The sequence below is a fragment of the Athene noctua genome, chromosome 23 (genome assembly GCF_965140245.1).
Source record: "Athene noctua chromosome 23, bAthNoc1.hap1.1, whole genome shotgun sequence".
In the NCBI taxonomy this organism is placed as follows: Eukaryota; Metazoa; Chordata; class Aves; order Strigiformes; family Strigidae; genus Athene; species Athene noctua.
The window spans coordinates 2082067-2102135 of NC_134059.1; the positions used below are offsets into that span (position 1 = coordinate 2082067).

A 20069-nucleotide genomic window follows, 5' to 3' on the forward strand; every position below is an offset into this window, starting at 1 on the left:
GGTAAACTGGAGATAGGAAGGCAAGAAAGAAATGAAGAACATATTTAAACTGTCACCCATCTTTGCAGCCTTTAGTCCTCTACACAAGATACATTAGTCTGCTCTCATCTTTAACCCTCTGCCATTCATAGCTTGTGGCCTTCAAGGCATTCCTCCCACCACAAGGTAGATGGGAGCAGAGTCAGTCTAGTGAGACTCGGGGATGAAAAGCACAGAACTGTCTCCCCTCGTGAGGTAAGGCATAGGAATCACTAGCTGTCTTGGTAGGACAAATACCAAGTTAATTTTTAGCCAAGTGATGTCATGCGCATAAACAACATTTTAGGGGCAGTAGGAGCCATCCCTGTGCATGACAGTCCCTACCAGACATGCTGTCTTTGGCAGCAGGAACCCAGAGCTGTGATCTGCGAGGTCCCTGCTAGCCCAGGCTGTAGATGATCCAAGCAATCTGTCTCCTAACAGCCATGTGCAGTGCTAACTGCTCTTGAAGGGAGGCAGGTCCTGTCACAGCCCCTTGCAGTGCAGGGCAGAGCCTCTGTTCCCTGCAGACAGAGGAAGGAGGAGACAGAGAAAAGCCAAGCACCTTGTCCAGGGTCACACTGAGCCCACAGCAGAGCAGGGGCACTGGACAGTCAGGTCCAAATCCCAGTCAAGCAGACTATGTCCTGTTTTCACAACTCAGTGTTACACCTCAAAAGCAGCCCCAGCTGTCAGAAAGAGCAGAAGAGCTTTCCAGTGCCCTGCAGCTGTGGTGTGGCTCAAAAACTACTGTGTCTGGCCCATGGAGAATCCTCTCAGCGAGAAAGGGGGCAGAGAACAGTCCCACAGAGCCCTGTGTTGACTCCAGAGGGCTTGTGGCTGCCGTGCTGTTTAAAAAAACGTGGTAAGTTGTGGAGGGGCCAAGTCCAGAGGGCCTCAGGCCCTTGTGACATTGAGAGCTATTGTGCACGCCTCTCCAGGACAGCATCTGGCCAGCTGTGAATTGCACACCTTCGGTGAGAAGTGATGCACCACATCCACGACCATCAAGGTTCAAGGCTCTCAGCAGAGGCCAGTGCTGAGCCTCAGTATAGTCTGTGAGCTATAAGGTTATTTAATTTCTAAAACAAAGCTGGCTGCATCAGAAAGTCGGGAGGGGGGGGGGGGGGATGTCTTACGGATGCTCACCCAGCACAAGGAGGCACTCAAACACACCGGACACCTCAACAGGATAAAGCTCACACCCAAGTTTCAATCAAAACAAAATAACCATAAGTCTAGCAATGATTGCCCAAGTCAACCATCACAAACTGTACACCTGGAGCCCTATCCCCATGTCAGCTCATGATTAGAGAGTGGATGGAGCAGGGTAGACATGAATCCAGCTGTGACACCCCTGCAGGTCCCCCAGGACCTTGTGATGCATCTGGTCTGGTCCTGGTCCCCGTGCATTCAAGATGTGAGCTGGCTCTTATGTCCCAGTATATGTTTGGCCCTGGGGATCTGTCAGGGTGCCATGACCTGTTCTGAGACCCTCTCCCAGAGAGCAGTGTGTCCTGTTCCTTCTGTCCCCAAGAGGTGCTCTCCCTTCTCTTTTCCAGCTAGCTTGTGCGCTTGACAAACACCTTGTTTCCCAGCAAATATGCAGGACCCACACTGCTTGGTGGGCCTTTGAGCCACTCTGCTTGGCCTCTGGCTGCTTTCTGTACCTTCTCCATTTCCCCCTGCCATGGGCAAGGAGGGCAAACCCAGAGAGAAGGCTGGCTGGGGAGTCAGTGCAGTGGTGGAGTGCAGCTGCCCAACTGTCAGCAGTTTCTATAACTGCACAGAGATTTTGGCAATACTTCTTGCACGGTTCTGACCTGAGGGGTTTTGGAGGTGTCTGGAGCCCGGGATAACAAAGCCCTCTTGTCTGTACCAAAGGCACTTTGTGTGGAGTCTAGGTATTGCTCTGATTTAATTTCCTGAGCATCCATCAAGCAGGGTTTCCCAGAGGTACATGTCCCATTAAGTCAGACTCTGCAGTCCAAACAGAGCCCTGCAAACTTTTCCACCAGGTCCTGTTCCACAGCCAACTGGGAACATGTTTGCATCTTGAACCTTCGTTTGCTGTCTGGGTTGGTTTTCACAAGAGTTTTTAGACTGGAAATGGAGCAAGCCTTGCTTGAGGGATGTGAGCTCTTCTGTGGCACAGGCAGAGCGCCCAGGTGTTGGAGCAGGCCTACAAGGCAATGTTTTACCTATTCAATAGTGTCATTCATAGGATCAGGGAAGCACAGAATGGTTTGGGTTGGAAGGGACCTCTAAAGCTCATCTAGTCCAACCCCCCTGCAATGAGCAGGGACATCTTCAACTAGATGAGGTTGCTCGGAGCCCCGTCCAACCTGAATGTTTCCAGGGGTGGGGCATCCACCACCTCTCTGGGCAACCTGTTCCAGTGTTTCACCACCTTCATCATAAAATTTTTTTCCTTGTATCCTGTCTGAATCTACCCTCTTTTAGCTTACCCCTTGTCTTATCACTACAAGCTCTACCAAAAAGTCTGTCCCCATCTTTCTTATAAGCCCCCTTTAAATATTGAAAGGCCGCAGTAAGGTCTCCCCAGAGCCTTCTCTTCTCCAGGCTGAACAACCCCAAGTCTCTCAGCCTTTCCTCAATAACAGAGGTGTTCCAGCCCTCTGATCATTTTTGTCTCCTCCTCTGAACCCACTCTGACAGGACCATTCTTCCACTGTATCTGCAGTATGTCATGACCACAAGGACACTATAGGCAGAGCAGAAATTGAACCCAGTTTCCCACCTTCCAGGCTAGCACTGTGTTCTCTGGCTGCCTTTCTCCTATCCCATTTGATATCAGTTGATGAAGAAGACCTTGCTCCTCACCTGGGTTATTTGGGCAGGCTCAAGGACCCAGAACCTCCTGTCCCTGTGTGTTCAGGCCCCATCAGGTGCTGTGCCTGGCACAAAGAGAAGCACATGTGGAGCTGGCTTGCAGGGGATTGTGGCAGAGGGGGACAGTGTCTTTTAGCAGGGTGTTCTGCAGGGCTCTGGAGCTGTCCTGCTGCGCTGCACCCTCAGCTCCTTGCACAGCAAGTTCCCCAGGAGCTCACAAGCCAGGTACTGACTCAGTGCATCTGGGATTTTTTCCTGAGAAAGGAGCTGAGGTGTTGGCCCCAGTCATTAGTAAGTTATCGGAGAAATTTAGCTGCAGTGACATCATCTCCTTCTTATGTTACTACAAGGAACTTAGATCCTATTATGGGATAGGAGGTAACTCAATCGAGCCTTTCAAGATAAACTCAGACAGGAAGAGAGACATGATTGCCTGAAGGCACCAATTAGACATTTCTGGTGAGATCAGCTCTGTTCAGCTAACACACATGCACACTGGGGCCAGGGAAAACAGCAAGCACCTCGCTCCCTGAGAAGGGGGTAGTGTCAGGGAGGGGTGGGCAACCAGCTCTTCCTCCCACTGCTGCCGGGTCAGTCCTCACCACTCCTTCAAGGGTCACAGCTCTCTCTCCACACTGTCCTTTCTTTATGTCCTATATTCTGGTGTTGACAGATAATCAAGATGCAGAGGACATCCCCCATTTGGAGAGAGAACATCCCAGCCCAGTACCTCCCAGTGCTGATATGATCTTTGGTGGCACATTTTCTCCAACTTTATCAAGGGAAATAGTAGCCCAATATGTTTCAAAAAACACTGGGAGGATGGATTAGATACGGTGATCCCACTGTCCTGTTGTGACTGGGAAGTGGAGGAATATCAGAGTCTGTACTGCAGATGGCTTACTGCACGGTTTGTCTAAGGCATCCAGAGAGCCAGCTGTGATTGGCTCTACTCTGTGCAAGGGAGGAAGAAGAGCAGCAAAAGTCAGGATATTTCCCGATAGTGTGGCATTGTGCATTTCATTGATTTCCAGGCTGCAGCTCCCCTTGTAAGTGTTCCACAGCCAGAAGGAACTGGGAAGATATGGGCAAAGTTGTTTCTGCCAGTCGTAGCCTGAGATTTGCACCACATCTGTTAGGGAACAGAGAGAGTGTTTCTGGTTATCCGCTGCTGCACACTTCTGCCAGTCATGTTACAGACAGCAGGATGCATGTCCTTACAGATGTCTAGGAAATGCACTTGTACATCCTCTGAAATGCTCTGAAGCTGTTCTTGGAACAAGGCAGTTCTTAGAAACTGCTGGGTCTGTGGCACAGGAAACCAAATATCTCAGATTATAGCTCAACCTGTCAGAATTAATATAAAACTTATGACATGCTTGATGCACTGGCAACTGCACATAGCCCCACCACCACCGACCTCCTGAATGGCTGCGCTGATTCCACTGGCTTATCTTCTGCACACTGGGAAGGAGGAATCTCCCACTCTTGACCTTTTCTCATTAGTAAAGGATTTCCCTACCTGCTTGGTTCCTTCTAGGAATGTTTTTGATCCTAGCATAATGTCTGGACTGTTCCTGGCAAGAAGGCAGGCAAATCCTCCTCAAGCCTTTATCAAATACAGACAATGCTCAAAGCAATGAAGTGCTCTTCAAAGGTACCCTGCGCCCGTGTGAAGCCTACCTGACACTGTCTTGTCCAAGGAAAAACTTCCCTTTCCCACTACACACAAGTTCCTTTGGCTCCCCAGAGCCTTTCAGTGCTCCTTCAGGCACTTTTAGGACTTCTGATTGTCATGTTGAAGTCCTGCCCATAACTATCAGCAGTAGATGCAGACCTAAAGCCAGAAGCTGATACTTTCAAGCAGCTGCTGATTTTCATAGGCCGTTTTCATGAATGTCCCACTTAAAATCAGCTCCTTTTGTCTACAATGGACAGGACAATGCTCTGCAGTGCCTTGTCTGAGTCTGTGAAGTCATTTGGAAATCTTACCCATGCAGACATCTGGAGACCACTGTGTGTCATCTGCTCTCCCGATCTGCAGCGTTGCTCGACAGTAGGTGTGAGATGAAGTCCCACTTCTAAGGCAGCCAGCAGCCCCAGGAAAGGTGCATCTTCCTCTGTAAGCAACAAATGGTTAATGCTTGCAAGGAAAACCGAGTGATTTGGTGAAATAAAGATTAAAACATCTCCATGGAAGGTGAGGAGCCAGCCCCAGCCTGCGCTGTCCCATTTACCCACTAATCGGCCCAATTATCTTAGGTATAAATCATAACACAAAACACTTACAGAGCCAGAGTCACACACTGAAGAAAGGAGAGAACTGTTGGGTTGGTTTTTGTTTAGTATAATTGATATAATTACTAACAACTCTGTGCCAAGAACTTCAGCTTTTCTCCTTCCAGAAGAGAGTGGAGAGCTGTCTGAAAGCCATAGCAATTAGCAATCCCCACATGCACAGCTTTTATTAGAAAGAATGCACCTCTATTCCAGAAAGAGCCAGCAACTCCCTGAGGAGCAATTAAACAACCCAGAGACCTTTTGGCACCAGGAAAGCAGCCATCAGTCCATGTTCCCTGTTCCCTTGTCAATGCTGCAAAGGCACAAAGGAATCCTGCCTGTCGTGCTGCATGTGAAATGCCTTCACCTGGAACGTCCTTGTTCCCACTTTTAACTTCGCTAGCTCCAGATAGCTGCACCTTGCTGTGCTGTGGTCCAACCAGGCTGATGTTTCTGAGGTTGCTCAGGCCCTTGTCCAGTTCATTGCAACCAGCAAAAAGTCTCCATTTCACTCCACTGAGGAATCTGGCTGGGATCTGATTTGCACACTCTTAGGTGCCTGGAGCTCACCAACACTCCCCATGCACGCTGCTCTCCAGATAGTGTCTCATGGACAGTGGCCACACTCATCACAACACTCCACATTGCCACCAGGCAGCCCCTGTGGAGCTGAGGAGACAGAAGACTTGGGATTCGTTTGAGTCTTGCAGAGGTGATCTCTCACTGACAGCAGGTGTTGAGACACGGAACAGAGCCTGGCTTGGAGCTGCAGAACATCCAGAGCTAGTGGCCATCCAGAGCATTACCAGACTCCTTCAGTGAATCTCAATTATTGCCCCTGTACTAACCACAGGGATCCGCAGAGACAGGGAGGTGTCCGAGTACCTCAGAAAAATCCGCCAAGGACCCATGCCGCCTCACTGGCACTTCTCTCATACCTATGGACCATGGATGTAAAAAGGTGCCTTTCCTGGGCATAATAAAATAGCCAGGAAGAAAATCCATCAACATTAATGTTTTCCCCAACACCTGGGGCGCCATCACACTGAAGCCAAACTCCCTTGTGGCTCAAGGCTGAGAGGTCACCCAGGAGTTCCTGACCGAAGTGGGACATAAAGCTGGACAGCCATGGGGTCCACCTCGCTCCCTTGCCACGGACCATCCCTCTCTTGGACAGCTCAGCCTCATGCACCAGCCCTCGGCTCTGTTTTAGTGTCTCCATTTCTGAAAGCTTAATTTGGTTCTGAAAAACGATAACTATTCTCAACAGATATTTTCATTGTCTGTGCTTTAATTAATTAAACTTGAAACAGAGCACTCACTTCAAAACAATTTTCAGTAAACATATAGAGATTTGGATGAAAGAATGTCTCTGAGAAAAGTAAGAAGAACTTCTTTTTTCTTTTTTGAAAAACAGATTATGATGCCAGAAACTAACAGAATTCTTATGCTGAAGAAGGAATGGAAAAATTAAGCAAAGATTAACATTTCCCACGCAAGTTTTAATTTTGGTCAAAAGGTTCTTTTTATTCCCAAAACATTTTGATGAAAATTTTCGAATAGTGTCTTTAATCTTACCCTGAGCTGCTGCAGGGTTTGCTTTTCTGCTCTTCATTCTTTGGATTTGTCTTCCCAGGAAGATGACTGATGCTATGCTCTCGTTTGTTTGTAATCTTGGTGACAGGAGGCACATCGAGGCAGAACTTGCAACATGCTCACCCTCTTCAAGGGGAAAATATACACTGTCTTGTGTCAGTCCTCTGAGCAAAGATGCAAATCCTGTGGCAACAGAGCTGAGATTTGGGTGCGATGAGCTTTTGTCATCCACAGAGGAATCAAGAGAGCAGGCTGAAAAAGTCTCAGCTAAACAGCCTTGCACTAGAAAACGTTGCTTTGCATAATGCAAGTGTATTTTAATTTGGAAAAATACATTAATGTGGCAAAATGGGAATAATGGAATAGTTATTTAATTCACCTTGGAGTATCATTTCCGTTTGAGGTGATCCTGTATCAAGACTTGTACACCACATTTAAAGGACAGTTGTACAAGGGAGATCTCAGGAAGGTTTGGCTAGAGTTTTTGACCAGGCCCAGGTCAGAGCAGCCAGTGCAGGAAATGGTTCTCTGTAGCATAGGAAAAGGTCTGTTTCCCAGGATATTCTGAAATTTTCACCCAGGGAATACCACCCCTACCCCACTGCGGAGACAGGCGTTTTCCCACATGGGGGGGCATTTGCTCTCCTCCTGCAGACTAGATGAATGCAGGTGCTGGGAATTGGTTTGTAAACTAGAAAATGTTGTCTGTGCACTTCGGACAAGGGTCTGGTGCCAGGGGGGAACAGTGTCAGGGGGTCTGCTCCAGTGTCCAACTTTCATCAAAATATATTACTTTATGTAGTCAAAAAATACTAATTCCTATGCCGCATTCCTTTAGGGAGGATCACTGATCTGAGGGCAGGGTCATGACAGTTCTGTTAACTTCCTTCTCTCATGCTTTGATAAGAGACAAAATGCTTTCTCTTTGCAATTTGAATTCAGAGATCTTTCCTTTAGATAGCTTGGAAAAATAAAATAAGCTCTGTTGGCCACGGATGGAAATCAGAATTTGCTTTCTCCTTGGTATAATTGGTTCCTGGTATTTCATCCAAATTTGAAGTGTTTTCCTCCTATATTTTGATTTTAAGATCTACAGATAACACATTATATTCTGCTCACCATTGTTGAAATAAGAGATCTTTAAGAGAAATTATTCCCAAAACTTTTTTTTTAAACTTTTTTTTTTTTTTTTCACAAGCTTAATATTTTTTGGCTTCTAATTCTATCTTGGAACAAAAACAATTCTTAAAAATTAAAGTTTCTCATCAAATTAAACCTCAAATTCAAATGCCTTAAGGTTTCCATGATGATAAAAAAAAAAAAAAAAAAAAAGGCAATTGGCAAATCAAGAAGAAAGAAAGGTCTGAACATGTGTGATACAGAGAGCACAGGCTTAATTCCTGTCCCATGACATATAGTCTGACTTGTTTGTGGTGCTTTTGCAGGTAGCTCTGGCAGTTTGGATCAAATGCAGGACACCAAGCAAGGCTGCCACATATTTCACATTTCCAGAAAAATCCTTTTCTTCTGGAATGGGGCTCTGGCCACAGTCTGCTGTCCAGCTCATCCCGCAGCAGTGGGTCGGAGTGGGCTATGGGTACCCCAAATAGGGCTGTGCCCCCGCAGATCAGCTCAGGCAGATCCACAGCAAGCCTGGCCCCAGGGGATGCAGCTTTGATGCTCATTTTTAAGCTGGCCAGTGTCCAACTGGTGAGTCCGTATGAAAGGACTTAGCCCAACCACTTTGTTTAAGAAGCTGCCATCAGTTGGCAGCACCAAATGGCCATCAAGAAGGGGTCATCCTTGGCAATGGTCAAACACCTCCAATTACAGGCAGGAGCCTTGCGCCAAGACCTCCTTATGCTAATCACTATTTACAGTCTAATCAAATCTCCCTGGCCATCAATCCATCTGCCTCGGCATCAAAACTCCCTTTGCATAACACTGCAGGCACGTAAAGCAATGCTGGATCCGTCTCTCACTTATCCCCACCCTGTTTCTTTCCCACTCAGACGCCTGGATGCAAACCTTATCTCTGTGGTGCCTGAGAAGAGCTTTGAGGGGCTGCTCTCCTTGCGTCACCTGTGGCTGGATGATAATGCCCTGACGGAGATCCCTGTCCAGGCCCTGAACCACCTGCCAGCACTGCAAGCCATGACCCTGGCTCTCAACCAGATCTGGCACATCCCTGATTACGCCTTCCAGAACCTCAGCAGCCTCGTGGTGCTGTAAGCCTTCTCCACTTGTTATTCCCTCGCAGCCGTGGCATCCTCTGGCTGGGACAAGGTGCTGACTGTGCCTGGCAAACAGGGTCCTCCTCCCATGGGAAGACCTGCTGGTCACTCCCCAGGAGTAGCTTTTTGCTGCAGGGGCAGTAGACAGACTCTTATTCACACGAGTGAAGGAATCTTTGCTGTTTGATATGAAATGCTCCAATTGCCCCTTCTGATTTTTTTCATATTTTCCCCACTTTTCACTGAAGAGCCAGTAAGCTCCCCAATATCATTCAAAAAATGTTTTGCATTAATATATATATATAAATCAATCTGGATATAAAAAGCAGATTTTTTTTCCTGAAGATTCAAGAAACAAAAAGTTTCTCATTTCTATTCACCCCTCCAATCCCCGTGTTAAAACTATATGAATTTCTATCAACATGAAAAAAAAATAACATTGCAACAACTTGCGGTCGGGTCAAAAAGCAATTATTTTTTTTTCTTGGAAAACATACCAAGAAAACTTTTTGACCAAATATGATTTTTGTCTAACCTCAACACCTTGTCCAAGCCTGTGCGTGCTTATTTGCATGACTGTGTTACACATGCAGATCAACTATTCTTTGCAGTGTTCATAACCCCATGGTGCATGTTGTTGTCCAGTTTGCATTATAAACGTTTTGCTGACAGCATTCAGAGCAATGTAGAGAACAGCGCTGCTCTCAGAAGATACCTGGTCCAGGAGGGAAACATTTACTCCACGGGCAGTGAGACACTAAAAAACTATGCGGCAGAAATCAGAAAGCAAACTGATGTCCACAGCAGTAACATCAGGAGGTGGATCCCTTCTATCAGCAGAGGCTTGCGTGTTACCTAGCTTTTAAAAGGAAGTTTACATGTGCAAATTAGCTTGTCATTACTTTTTTGGTGTTGATTAGCAAGTTCAGGTGTGATTGCCAACTACTTCAGAGCTCCTGTATCTACATGAAATGCTATCTTTTAGTTTGGTAAGACGTATGGATACCAGGGTATTAAGTAACCTCAGCATGTGGTGCCTTAGTGAAAGTTTAGCAATTATTTCGCTTTCAAAATTTAAAGTGTTTACTGAAGCCATCTAGCATAGAAAGTGCTTGGATAAAGTACAGTCCAGAGTTTTATTAAGCATCAACTTCAGCTGTTTAGACAAAGCGTAAAGACTTATTTAGGAGAAATGCTAAAAGCGACTTGAGAAATGTCAAATAAGTAGTTTTCACCCACAATAGTGCTCATTCTACAAGGCATCCCATGACCATCATAATGCAACCACTTCATTCAGTTATAATAGCTAGCACGGCGGGTGAGCTGACATTTGGGGTTTTATTTCAGTCTCAAAAGCATGCTGTTTTCATTTTAGCTTATCCCATACTTTGGGTGAGAAGCAACTCCTTAATTAAACAGGCAAGCTCAAGAAATAAAAGTCATTGACCATTAGGTCACAAGGGAGAGAATAATGTCCCACCGCAGACAACTGGAAGGGAACACATGTGTGATCCTGCCAGGCACTGTGGGACACGATGCTAAATTTTTGTGGGATCACAAGTGTTTGGCAGAATTGGCCCCATAAATCTCTCCCATGCTTCCATGCATACCCTTGTCAGTGCGCAGCCAGTGGAAAGTCACCCAGTGTCCTTCCTGCACCCCCACCAGGGATGGTTCCCTGCTTTGGACTCACCCACCAAGCTGAGAAGAAAATGATCCCAAAAGCCAGCCGAGCTAGGCAGTAAAGTTTTCGAGGAGACTGTCCCTACCAGGATGCAGATGATACATATGTGCATTCCTCTGCAAGTGTCTGAATTTGCATGTAGATGGAGAAGGGCTGGCTGCTGCCATAAACACCAGGAAACTCCTAACCTGAGAGGTATTAAAATGAGCACCTGAGGGAGGAGAGCCAAGGGCAGATGTGGAAGAGCACAGAGGAGCCTCTCATATATAGTCTGATTAATACCCACAGACACAGCTGACCATGCCTGAGGGCATGACCTTCCCAGGTGCAGAGATGTGCTTTTCCTCCTCCACACACCTTGGGCCTTTGGGAGAAATGCGGGTGATCGTCCCACACTGACACAAAGCACCAACATCAGAATGTACAAGCCCCAGTCTGGAATAAGTTAAGGGGTTCAGTCTCTGCTAATAAATTACGCCTCTGTTGAGGAATTCCCTGATCTTATTCCCATCTATTGCTGCTGCAGGTTCCTAACTAGGACTGCAGGGTGTTCAGTAAGCAGAGCCTCATGTAAATCACTCATCATGAAATCTATGAATCTCAGTAACTGACGCCATCGTTTCCCCAGCTTTGATAACAAGGGCTCCATGTGCTGTTGGCACTGCGCTGCTGATGGCAGAAGGGAGATGACTTGTTAGATCAGGGGGGCTCCTGGGAATAGGCTACTGAAGATGTTACTTCCACGTCTGATCTATTCAGGTCAGAATGTGTCTCAGCAGAAATAGTCCTGAATATTTCTCAGCTAATGATTTGTATGGAGCAAAAGGTTTTTTAGAAAAACATCTTTCTCTGGCATAAAAGATTTTTCATTTAGAAGCAAGCATCTGAAACCCCCATGCTGCTGTGCTGACAGGCCGATAAAGTGCATGACGGCAGTTCTTGTTAGTGTCCCTCATCTTCTCTGTCGGCTGAATTCAGCAGAAAGTCAACTCTCAAACCAGGAATCACAGCACCTCTTTCAGTCCCTGTCCCCAGAGGGGTCCACAGTAAATTCTCACATGGACAAATTTGGGAACCATAGCCGGGAATTCCCCCAATGCCACAGATGCGTCCTTGCTGTCACATCTTTGCAATGGGTTGCAGTTCCCTTCTTTCCTGGTGTCCCCAAAGGAGCTGTGAGCACTCTCAGCAGAGATGGGTGGATGTGGATGGGACACAGAGCCAGAGTGACCTCTCCTAAACAGGCCAGGCAGTAGAGAGGTTTTCTCTGCAGTCCTGTAATGATGGACTTGGCTAGAAAAAGTCTTTGGTAGTTTTACTTTCATCACATGACAGGGAATCCCTTAAATGAGAGGAAATGTGGTCAAAATCCAGATCTTTCACTATTTGGGTGCACAGGAAGCCTTAGCTCCTGGAAACCCAGTGACTCAAGCATTCCTTCAATGCTGAACATCCCCCTGTCAGAAGGACCCAGCATTTGCTGTGTCACGTGCAGTGAGCTTGGAGATAATGAGTTAACTTGGCCTCATAATGCAAAAAAGATGCTCCACTCCTTTTCTCTGGCCCTGACCATTGTCTACCTGAACACGAGTCTTCCAAAAACAAGGACTCTGGGAAAGTTGTTTTCATGCCACTACCAGTTAGTTTTGCTTAACACCCACTAATTCTTGCACTATGTCTCTACCTCCTCTGTGCCATCTCTGTATTTGTTAGTGTCTGTCATACCCTTCCCTCATTGTGGCTTTCCCAGTCCCCATCCAGTTAGCTATTTTGCAATCAGAAGTTAGCCTACATATGACTTGTTTGTTCCTCCACAACTTTAAGATGGAGACACCAGAACTGCACACTGTAGCAAAGACAAAAATTAACGCGAGTTTATCCAACGGCATAATGCCATTCTGTAGCCCGTCTTCTCCTTTCTAGTCATCCCTATAATTTGATTTGCTTTTTTGACAGCTACTAAACACCAAGACCTGTGTATATTTAAATGCCTATTACTGCATGTGCTCATATAAGACTGGTTTTCTCCCCCTATACAGCATTCATGCGATCTGAATTTCATCTGTTTTATTGTTGAGGACAAACCATTCACCTGCAAGTTCTTCCCTCCTAGATCACCCAGCAAGACCTTCCAGTTGAATATGTTGAGATCTGAGGACATTAAATTAAGCATATTTAGTAGAATTTCTCTTTCTTACAGTTTTTATCATGTAAGGACATGATGCAGCTCTCTCTCTAACAACATGGTTTAGTGACTAGAGGAGAAAACTAGTTTCCAAGACTCCTGGGTTCCCATTCCCATTCTGGTCCTTGTTCTGCTGTTACTCTGGCCAAGACATGTAAAAGGGCACACTGATTTTCCGTGCCCTCCCTGCCTGGGAGCAAATGTCAAGCATCTCATCCCTGCTTTCTGAGGAAGCTGAGTGCCAGTAGTTCCAGCTGACATCTGTGGAACTCAGAGCTCCCCAGCATGACAAACCCCAGTCTGTTAGATCTGTGTCAGGATGAACTTGTGCATCTCTCCCTTCACCTGTGCAAGGGAGTTAACGAGTCCCTCTCTGAGAAGTTCCTGGGAGCCTCAGTGTTGGCGAGCAGTGCCAGGCATATGCAATTCATTATTACTAAGAACAATATCGCCTGGAACATCTGGGTCCCATTCATGGGCCTTGTAATTTGCAAAAGTGCCTTTTCTCTCTGAGGACCGAGCATGCTGCCTTGGCAAAAGTGAGTTTCCCTCTTCAGCAATTGAGGAAGAAGTGAATAGCACTCCAACACATCCCTGACAACATCACTCCTGACTGAGCTCTATTCTTCACCAGACGAGTCTCATGATGGTTCTTCATTGCCGGAAATAACTAATAGGTTTTACACCATTTATGATTTAGGTTTCTCTATTTATCCATGGCCAAATTGAGGAAAAGGACACTTTTGCCACAATAGAACTGGAAATTCATCATGGCAATGGCTGGTCCAGTGGGAGAATTCATATCATGTCAGATTTGAACTTAGTTAAATCATCTAATGCAAATAACTGATGGAAAATATTTGCGTTTGTCCTTTTTGAGAGGAAAAAATTGAAGTCATTAGAAATGAAAGTGATGGAGAATCCACCACTTCTCTTTGTAGTGTGTTCCAGTGGTTAATCATCCTTAGTGTCAACAAAAAAAAAAAAAAAAAAAAAAAAAAAAAAAAAAAAAAGCGCTCATATTTCCCATTTGATTTTTCTTTGGCTTTGACTTCAGACATTTGTTCTTATTATTCTTTTATCCACTAAATCACAGAACCGTTTTAGTACCCATTTTCTAATCAGAAAGAATCCTATACCTTACACTGCACTCATCCCCTTGATCTTATTTTTAATAAGCTAAACAGATTGAGTTCTCTAAGTCTCTATCCAGTTTCTTCCAGTACTTAGATAATTTTTATTGCTCTTTTCTGCACTCATTCCCAATTATCAACATCCAGTTAACAACATGGGCACCAGCAATACATTTATCCTTCCAAAGCCTTTTTCACCAGTGCACAGTGCAGATATATTTTCCCTTTCCTTACACTTTACTCACTTGTTCGTTCAGACAAGCACGTTTATTGAACAAATATTTAGCACATTAACTCAACCTGCTTTCCCTTGTGTGTAAGGCAAATGATGGAGGAGCATTGTGCTCTTGGACGTGTCTTTTCCAGACTTGGAGCTCACAGTGCTAATGCCTGTGTTGGACTCTCTCACTTCAGTACAAAACTGTTCTCCAGGATCTTTTAATCCACTGGAAGAATACATGGCAAGGGGTGTGAAATGAAAATGAAACCAATTCTACTAAGAGTGCTGCAGGGATGATCTGGAAAAATCTCATTTATGCTCAATTTGTGATAAGAAATTGTTGGCAAGGGCAGAAAATCTTCCTTCTAGAAACTTGTGCATTTATTTTTTTTTGTGGGACACAAATGAATCTTGTAGGATTGGGTTTTTTCTGGTGTCCTAAAAAGTCTCATCACCTGAGACACTATCCAAGATGAAACACGTCTCCCTAGCCTGTCCAGGGGATTGCAGCTGTTTGGTACTCTACAGCCACTGTAATTTACGCTCCCTTCCAGCGAGGCATGGCACGGGTTCACCCGACACAGCAGAGGAGCTAGCCTGCCTCATGACACATGGCAGCACTTGTGCTGCTGCAGAGCACACGAGGCAAATTGTCTGCCATGGTGCCAGAGATCAGTCATGAAAATTGCTTTTGTAAAGAGACCATTGTTTTCTAATGGAGGTGCATAACTGAAAACCAGTCTACACGCCAGCCCACAAAAAAGCAATGGCTATCCTGCTTCTTCCTGGGCAAAGCTGCTCTCGTGAATGATTGCCCAAAATCAGCTCCATGGTACTGACCTGCAAAGGGAGATGCACAGATCTTAAAGCTCATTGCTCTTACTGAGGACAGTGGTGGATACTAGGCCCAACAGGAATAGCTTAAAGACTTCTCATGTTTTTGCATCACAAAAGGGTTGTTTACAGCCCAGGCCCAAGTATCTCAAGCTACTATCAAACCAACTGTAATTTACAGGGCAGAATATAACGTCGTGTGGGCTGAGCTCGAATTGACAAACACTGGAGATGTTGCAATTCCACTTGTTAAAATTTGTTTACCATGGGAGAAAAAAAAGAAGAAAGGAGCATCTTTTCAAGTGTTTACCTTTCCAATTCTCTTGTTTCAATTATTGCTATGTGGTTGGGTAATGATTCTAGAGTTCAGCTTCGACAGCAAATTTTTTTATAACTCTCTTTTTTGGTTGCTCATAATTTTCTCGCCAACAAAGAACTTCCTTCTGATGATTTTCATTACTCTGCCTCCAAACAAAGCACTTCAGAGCCAAATATAAACACAGCAGGTGATTGCTTTTCTATTCTGTCTCCTTGCCTGACTTGAGTGATAGTAATCAGCTGCTCAGCACGTCCGAGCTTAGACAACGTGTCCTGTGGTACCATCCCAACAAAGCTCCAGGGAGCTCACATCTTCCCTGGCATTCAGCATTTCCTTTCTCCCCACACTGTCCTCTCGCAGCAGACAGAGGTATCGGACAAGGGGTTCCTGGGGTACCTCTTGCTGCAATTATAGAGCGACTCCAGATCCAAACCCTCTATTTGCCAAATGCAGTGTCCAGTGCTCAGAGGGACCCAAAATGACCATCTTGCACTGGAAGTGCCAAAAGGAGTAAGGACAACACGATCTGAAGCTACCCCATAATATTTGATAGATGAAACCATGTGAACTTGAACTTCTCTTCTTGTGACAAAAGATAAATTCCTCCTGTAAGATTCTGATTTGATCTCAGCTTCTTTTCTCCTCTAAGAGTCACTATCAAACCAAGTTTTATTCCAGACACCATTCTTTTCCTTTTTTTTCCCATTTGCTCAAAGGAGCAAACATATTTTATCACATATCTTTCCCCTCCCTTCCCCTTCCTCTGAAATGTTTGTATGTACTCATCCCAATGACAAACATCCGTCTTGGGCTGGTTTCTGTTTTGCAAGCCCCTACCAAACTGCCCTAGAGCCTGGCTGTTCCTCCACTTCCAGCTCCCTCCTGTTTTACCCTAGAATATTTGGCAGTGGGAGCTGCCTGTGCTCAGCCAAACAGTTCACACTTGAATCCAGGTGGAGTGAGAGATTTTTCAAGCCGAGACAGATTTAGATCAAGCAGCAAATAACAAAAAAGTCATTGATCCACCTGCCAATGTGGAATCTCCCCCAGGCTCTTGGAAGGAGGCGGCGTGTTGGACAAAGGCTGGTGCATCCCTGGGCGTGGGCAAGGGAAAAAAGGACTCCAAAGGCAAGTGGTGCAGCAGCAGATTCACCATGAAGGACTCTGTGTCAAAGGAGAACCTGAACTGTAAAATAAACTGATGGGGAAACCTCCCCTGACAGAGAGCAAAGAGGATATCCTGCCCCAGAGGACCTTGCCTCCTCAGCGGGTGTTTCTCCACATAGACCATCCCAGTGCAAGCATGGACATCACTAATGTCCTTACACACAGGCTGGTAGAAGTGCAGGCTGGGCAGCAGTGGATTGTCTTCTCCTGGTTTTCGCAGACTTTCCTCAGATAGCTCACGAGATCTCTATATGAACTTCAAGGTGCCCTTAAGTGGGATTTCAGAGGGGGATGCACAATTAGTCACACAGCTCCCACCAGCTGTAAAGAAAACCAGATGGCAAAAACTCTCAGATGTGTACACAGACACACACACACACAGAGTCTCTGACAATCGGAGAGGAAGAATCCAGGCATTAAGATCTTGGGTTTGCCAAAAAAACTGCAACATAGGAGTAAGGGGCCCATGGAAACAGAACGCAGGAGATGAACTCATCACCTTGGAGCTTCCAAGGCAAAAATACTCCAGGTGGCTTGCAGGGACCCCCAGCACATGGCTCTCCAGCACCAACATTAAGGCTGGGAGCTCCAGAGCCCTTAAGCACTAGATGTTCATGGCATGTAGCACCAGAATGAAGTGGAACATGAAAAAAAATGTTGCTTTAGTGTAGAGAATGTGCATCAGCCTGTCACATGGCCCCTGCACTTCAGCCAGACACTCTGAAGCATTAAACTGAAGACAACTTTCATTTCAATCAAACTGGAGCTATTCCAGGAACTGGCAGCATTTTCATTTTTTTGCAAGTAAAGATAATAAACTGTGACTAACAGGATGATTTTGAACTCAAAGCCTTCTTGCTGTACTAAGGCTCTGAGTACTCCAAATATGACTGTGTCCTTAAATAGCACTCAGTGCCCATGAACAACTCTAGAAGCCACACAGCACTTTGTAGGGTTGGGCCCAATGTAAGGTGAGATCTAGGATGTTTCTTCTTGCTTAAGCAAGTTCATTCAAAGTCACCCAGCAGCTGTGAAAATGGAGGTCTCGGGGAAACTCCTATGTCAGGCTGGATTTCCTGGGAGAAATGGGAGCTCTGTAGCTGCTCTGCACACACTCTTGCACCTAGCATGTATTTCATGGGGCAAGAGAGGGGACCTTATGATGCCCCTTGTCATTCCAGCCCCTGCTGTGCACAGTTTGCAGGCTGTCCCTGGGCCATGGCTCAGACTGGCAGGAAAAGGTCAGCTTGCATCTCCACTGACCATCTCTGTGTTGTCCACAGGCACCTGCACAACAACCGGATCCAAAGTCTGGGAGCCAACGGCTTTGATGGGCTGCACAGCTTGGAAACCCTGTGAGTCACCTGTTTTCTTTTCTGTCCTAAAGAGCTCATATGTGTTCATCCCCTCCACCACAGGCCACAGGAAAGGGCTGGTGTCTCTGGGTCAGCCCCACTGCTCGTTCACTCATCACCACACACTGAGGGCAGCAGCAGGGCTGGCTCCAGGCACCAGCCCAGCAAGTAGATGCCCAGGGCATGATGCTTCCTGGGGTGGTGGCAGACTGAACTTTCTCCCTGCATCTGTGCAAGCTGTTCTAGCTGTGCTGCTGCTGCAGAGGGGTCTGTGCCTGGCTAGGAGTGGGCTCTGAGGCCCCGGACACAAGTTTAGTCCTGGTGCAATCCAGAGAGCTTGCATGCATGCGTATGATCCCAAAGCCTCCTAAACACCTGACCACCAAAATGAGGGGCTGGCTTGAGTTCAAGGATGCTAAAATCCTCAGGGATCTGTGGAATATCTCTCTTCAAGATGGTCTCATGTTACCTGGCATCATCCATAGCCAGCTGACTTCATCTTGCACCATGTTCTGAGCATGACTGGGTCAGCAATCTGTCAGGAGAACACAAGGGAAGATGGGAAGCAGGAATGAACTCTCCTCCAGGACACATTCATTAGCAGCAGACAGGTCACCCTGAACTCAAAGAGTGTTAAATGTGATGGGCTTGCCTTGCACACAACGTGCCTTTGACAGCAGTATGAATTGCTTGGGTCTCATGTGCCATGCATTGGCCCAGGAGGAAACATAAACAAGCAAACAAATAAATCATGGCTCTGAAAGACTGGAAGAGGTGACTGTTGCCTTCAATTGTGCAGAAACATGTCCCTTCATGCAGGCCTTGGGGTCAGAGTCAGGCCCTAACTCCTTGCCAGGGACAACTAGGGGGTCTGGGTCATGGTAAAAAGGGGTGACGCTTCCCAGCATTCAAGTGCCACTCAAGGAGACAGGGCCCCTCTGTGCCCAGCACGGTGCCAGCAGCAGTGATCAGGCGAGAGTGGAAACAGCAGGCAAGTCCTTGGTCCCTAGACACACTCCTCGGGGGCAGGACCATGACACGCATTGTCTCTTACTTTCAGACTGGCACATCCTGGGGCCACCCAGAAGGGCTCAGCTGGGGAGAATTTGAACCATGCCAGGGATGATGTGGGAAGGGAGGCTGCTGGATGGTCTCCTCTGGTGACCCACAGGTCTCCCCCATCACTGTGCTGGCTTGGCTTTCTCCCCAGTCATTTCTGATGGACACAGGCAAATACTTGAGGGCAGAGTCATGGCATCCAGGCAGCACAAAGGCGGGCAAGTTGCAGGAGGGAGTGGAAGACTTGCTGATGGAAGAAAACACTGTTTGGGCTATAATCCAGGCAGATCATGCAGCAACATCACAGCCTGCATCAGGGCAACCTTATTCAGCAGCCAAAGGGGTTAAAGCAGGACAGAGATGCAGAGAAGAAGCTGGTCCCTTATTTCCCCTGTGGGAAAGACTAAAGAGCTTCCATTGCCCTGGGAGATTATTCCGTTTCTACAGACACTTGTACCAAAAGGTCATGTTCCCTTGTCTTCCCCTCTGCTGCTGCTCTAGCTCTTTCTTTATCTTTTGTTGCCCACCTGAGATACCACCCAGCATTCAGGGGAGCTCTGCATCTCCTTCTCTTGCTCTGAGTCCCTTCAGGGACTGTATAGCACTACAGGGACACGGCTGCAGCAGTGGAAGTCCTGTCCCCACTGATCAGGCAGCCCTGGGAGTATTCAACCTCCCTTTGGATCAGGCTTCTGCCTGACTACTGCCTGTGCCCAAGCTCTGATGGCTTGTGCATGTGTGTCTCCCACAGCCCCCATCCTCCATGAGCTGCCTGCAGCTGCAAGGACAGTGCTGTGGGTGAGAGCTCCAAACTCTCCTCCACATCTGATCACACTGAAGGAATGTCCTCGACAGAGTGAGCTGGCTTTTGCTCCTCTTGGCCTGAGCATCTAATTCTCACCTCCAGGCTAGCAAGTATTTCAACTCACTGATCTTTGAGGAGTGTGTTGTTCCCCAAGTGGAGCCGTCCCGCTTGTGCTACTCTCCAGCCCTCATCTGCCCTGCTGACCAAAGCTGCCCAAGCTTTGTGGCATAAAACAGCCGAACATTTGCCTGCAAAAGCCCAGCCAAGCTGCTCGACCTGCATCTACCCACCACCTTTCAGCTCCTGTGCATGTGGAGACTATTACAG

At 46.7% G+C, this 20069-nt stretch overlaps 1 protein-coding gene across 1 annotated transcript in view; it reads left to right on the forward strand.

Annotated features, from left to right (window-relative positions):
• LGR6 (leucine rich repeat containing G protein-coupled receptor 6) overlaps positions 1 to 20069 on the forward strand; it is a 146842-nt gene that overhangs the window by 90206 nt on the left and 36567 nt on the right. The window contains exons 5-6 of the mRNA XM_074925442.1: positions 8760 to 8975; positions 17807 to 17878. Of these exons, the coding sequence (XP_074781543.1) occupies positions 8760 to 8975; positions 17807 to 17878 (288 nt within the window). The remainder of the gene's footprint in view (positions 1 to 8759; positions 8976 to 17806; positions 17879 to 20069) is intronic.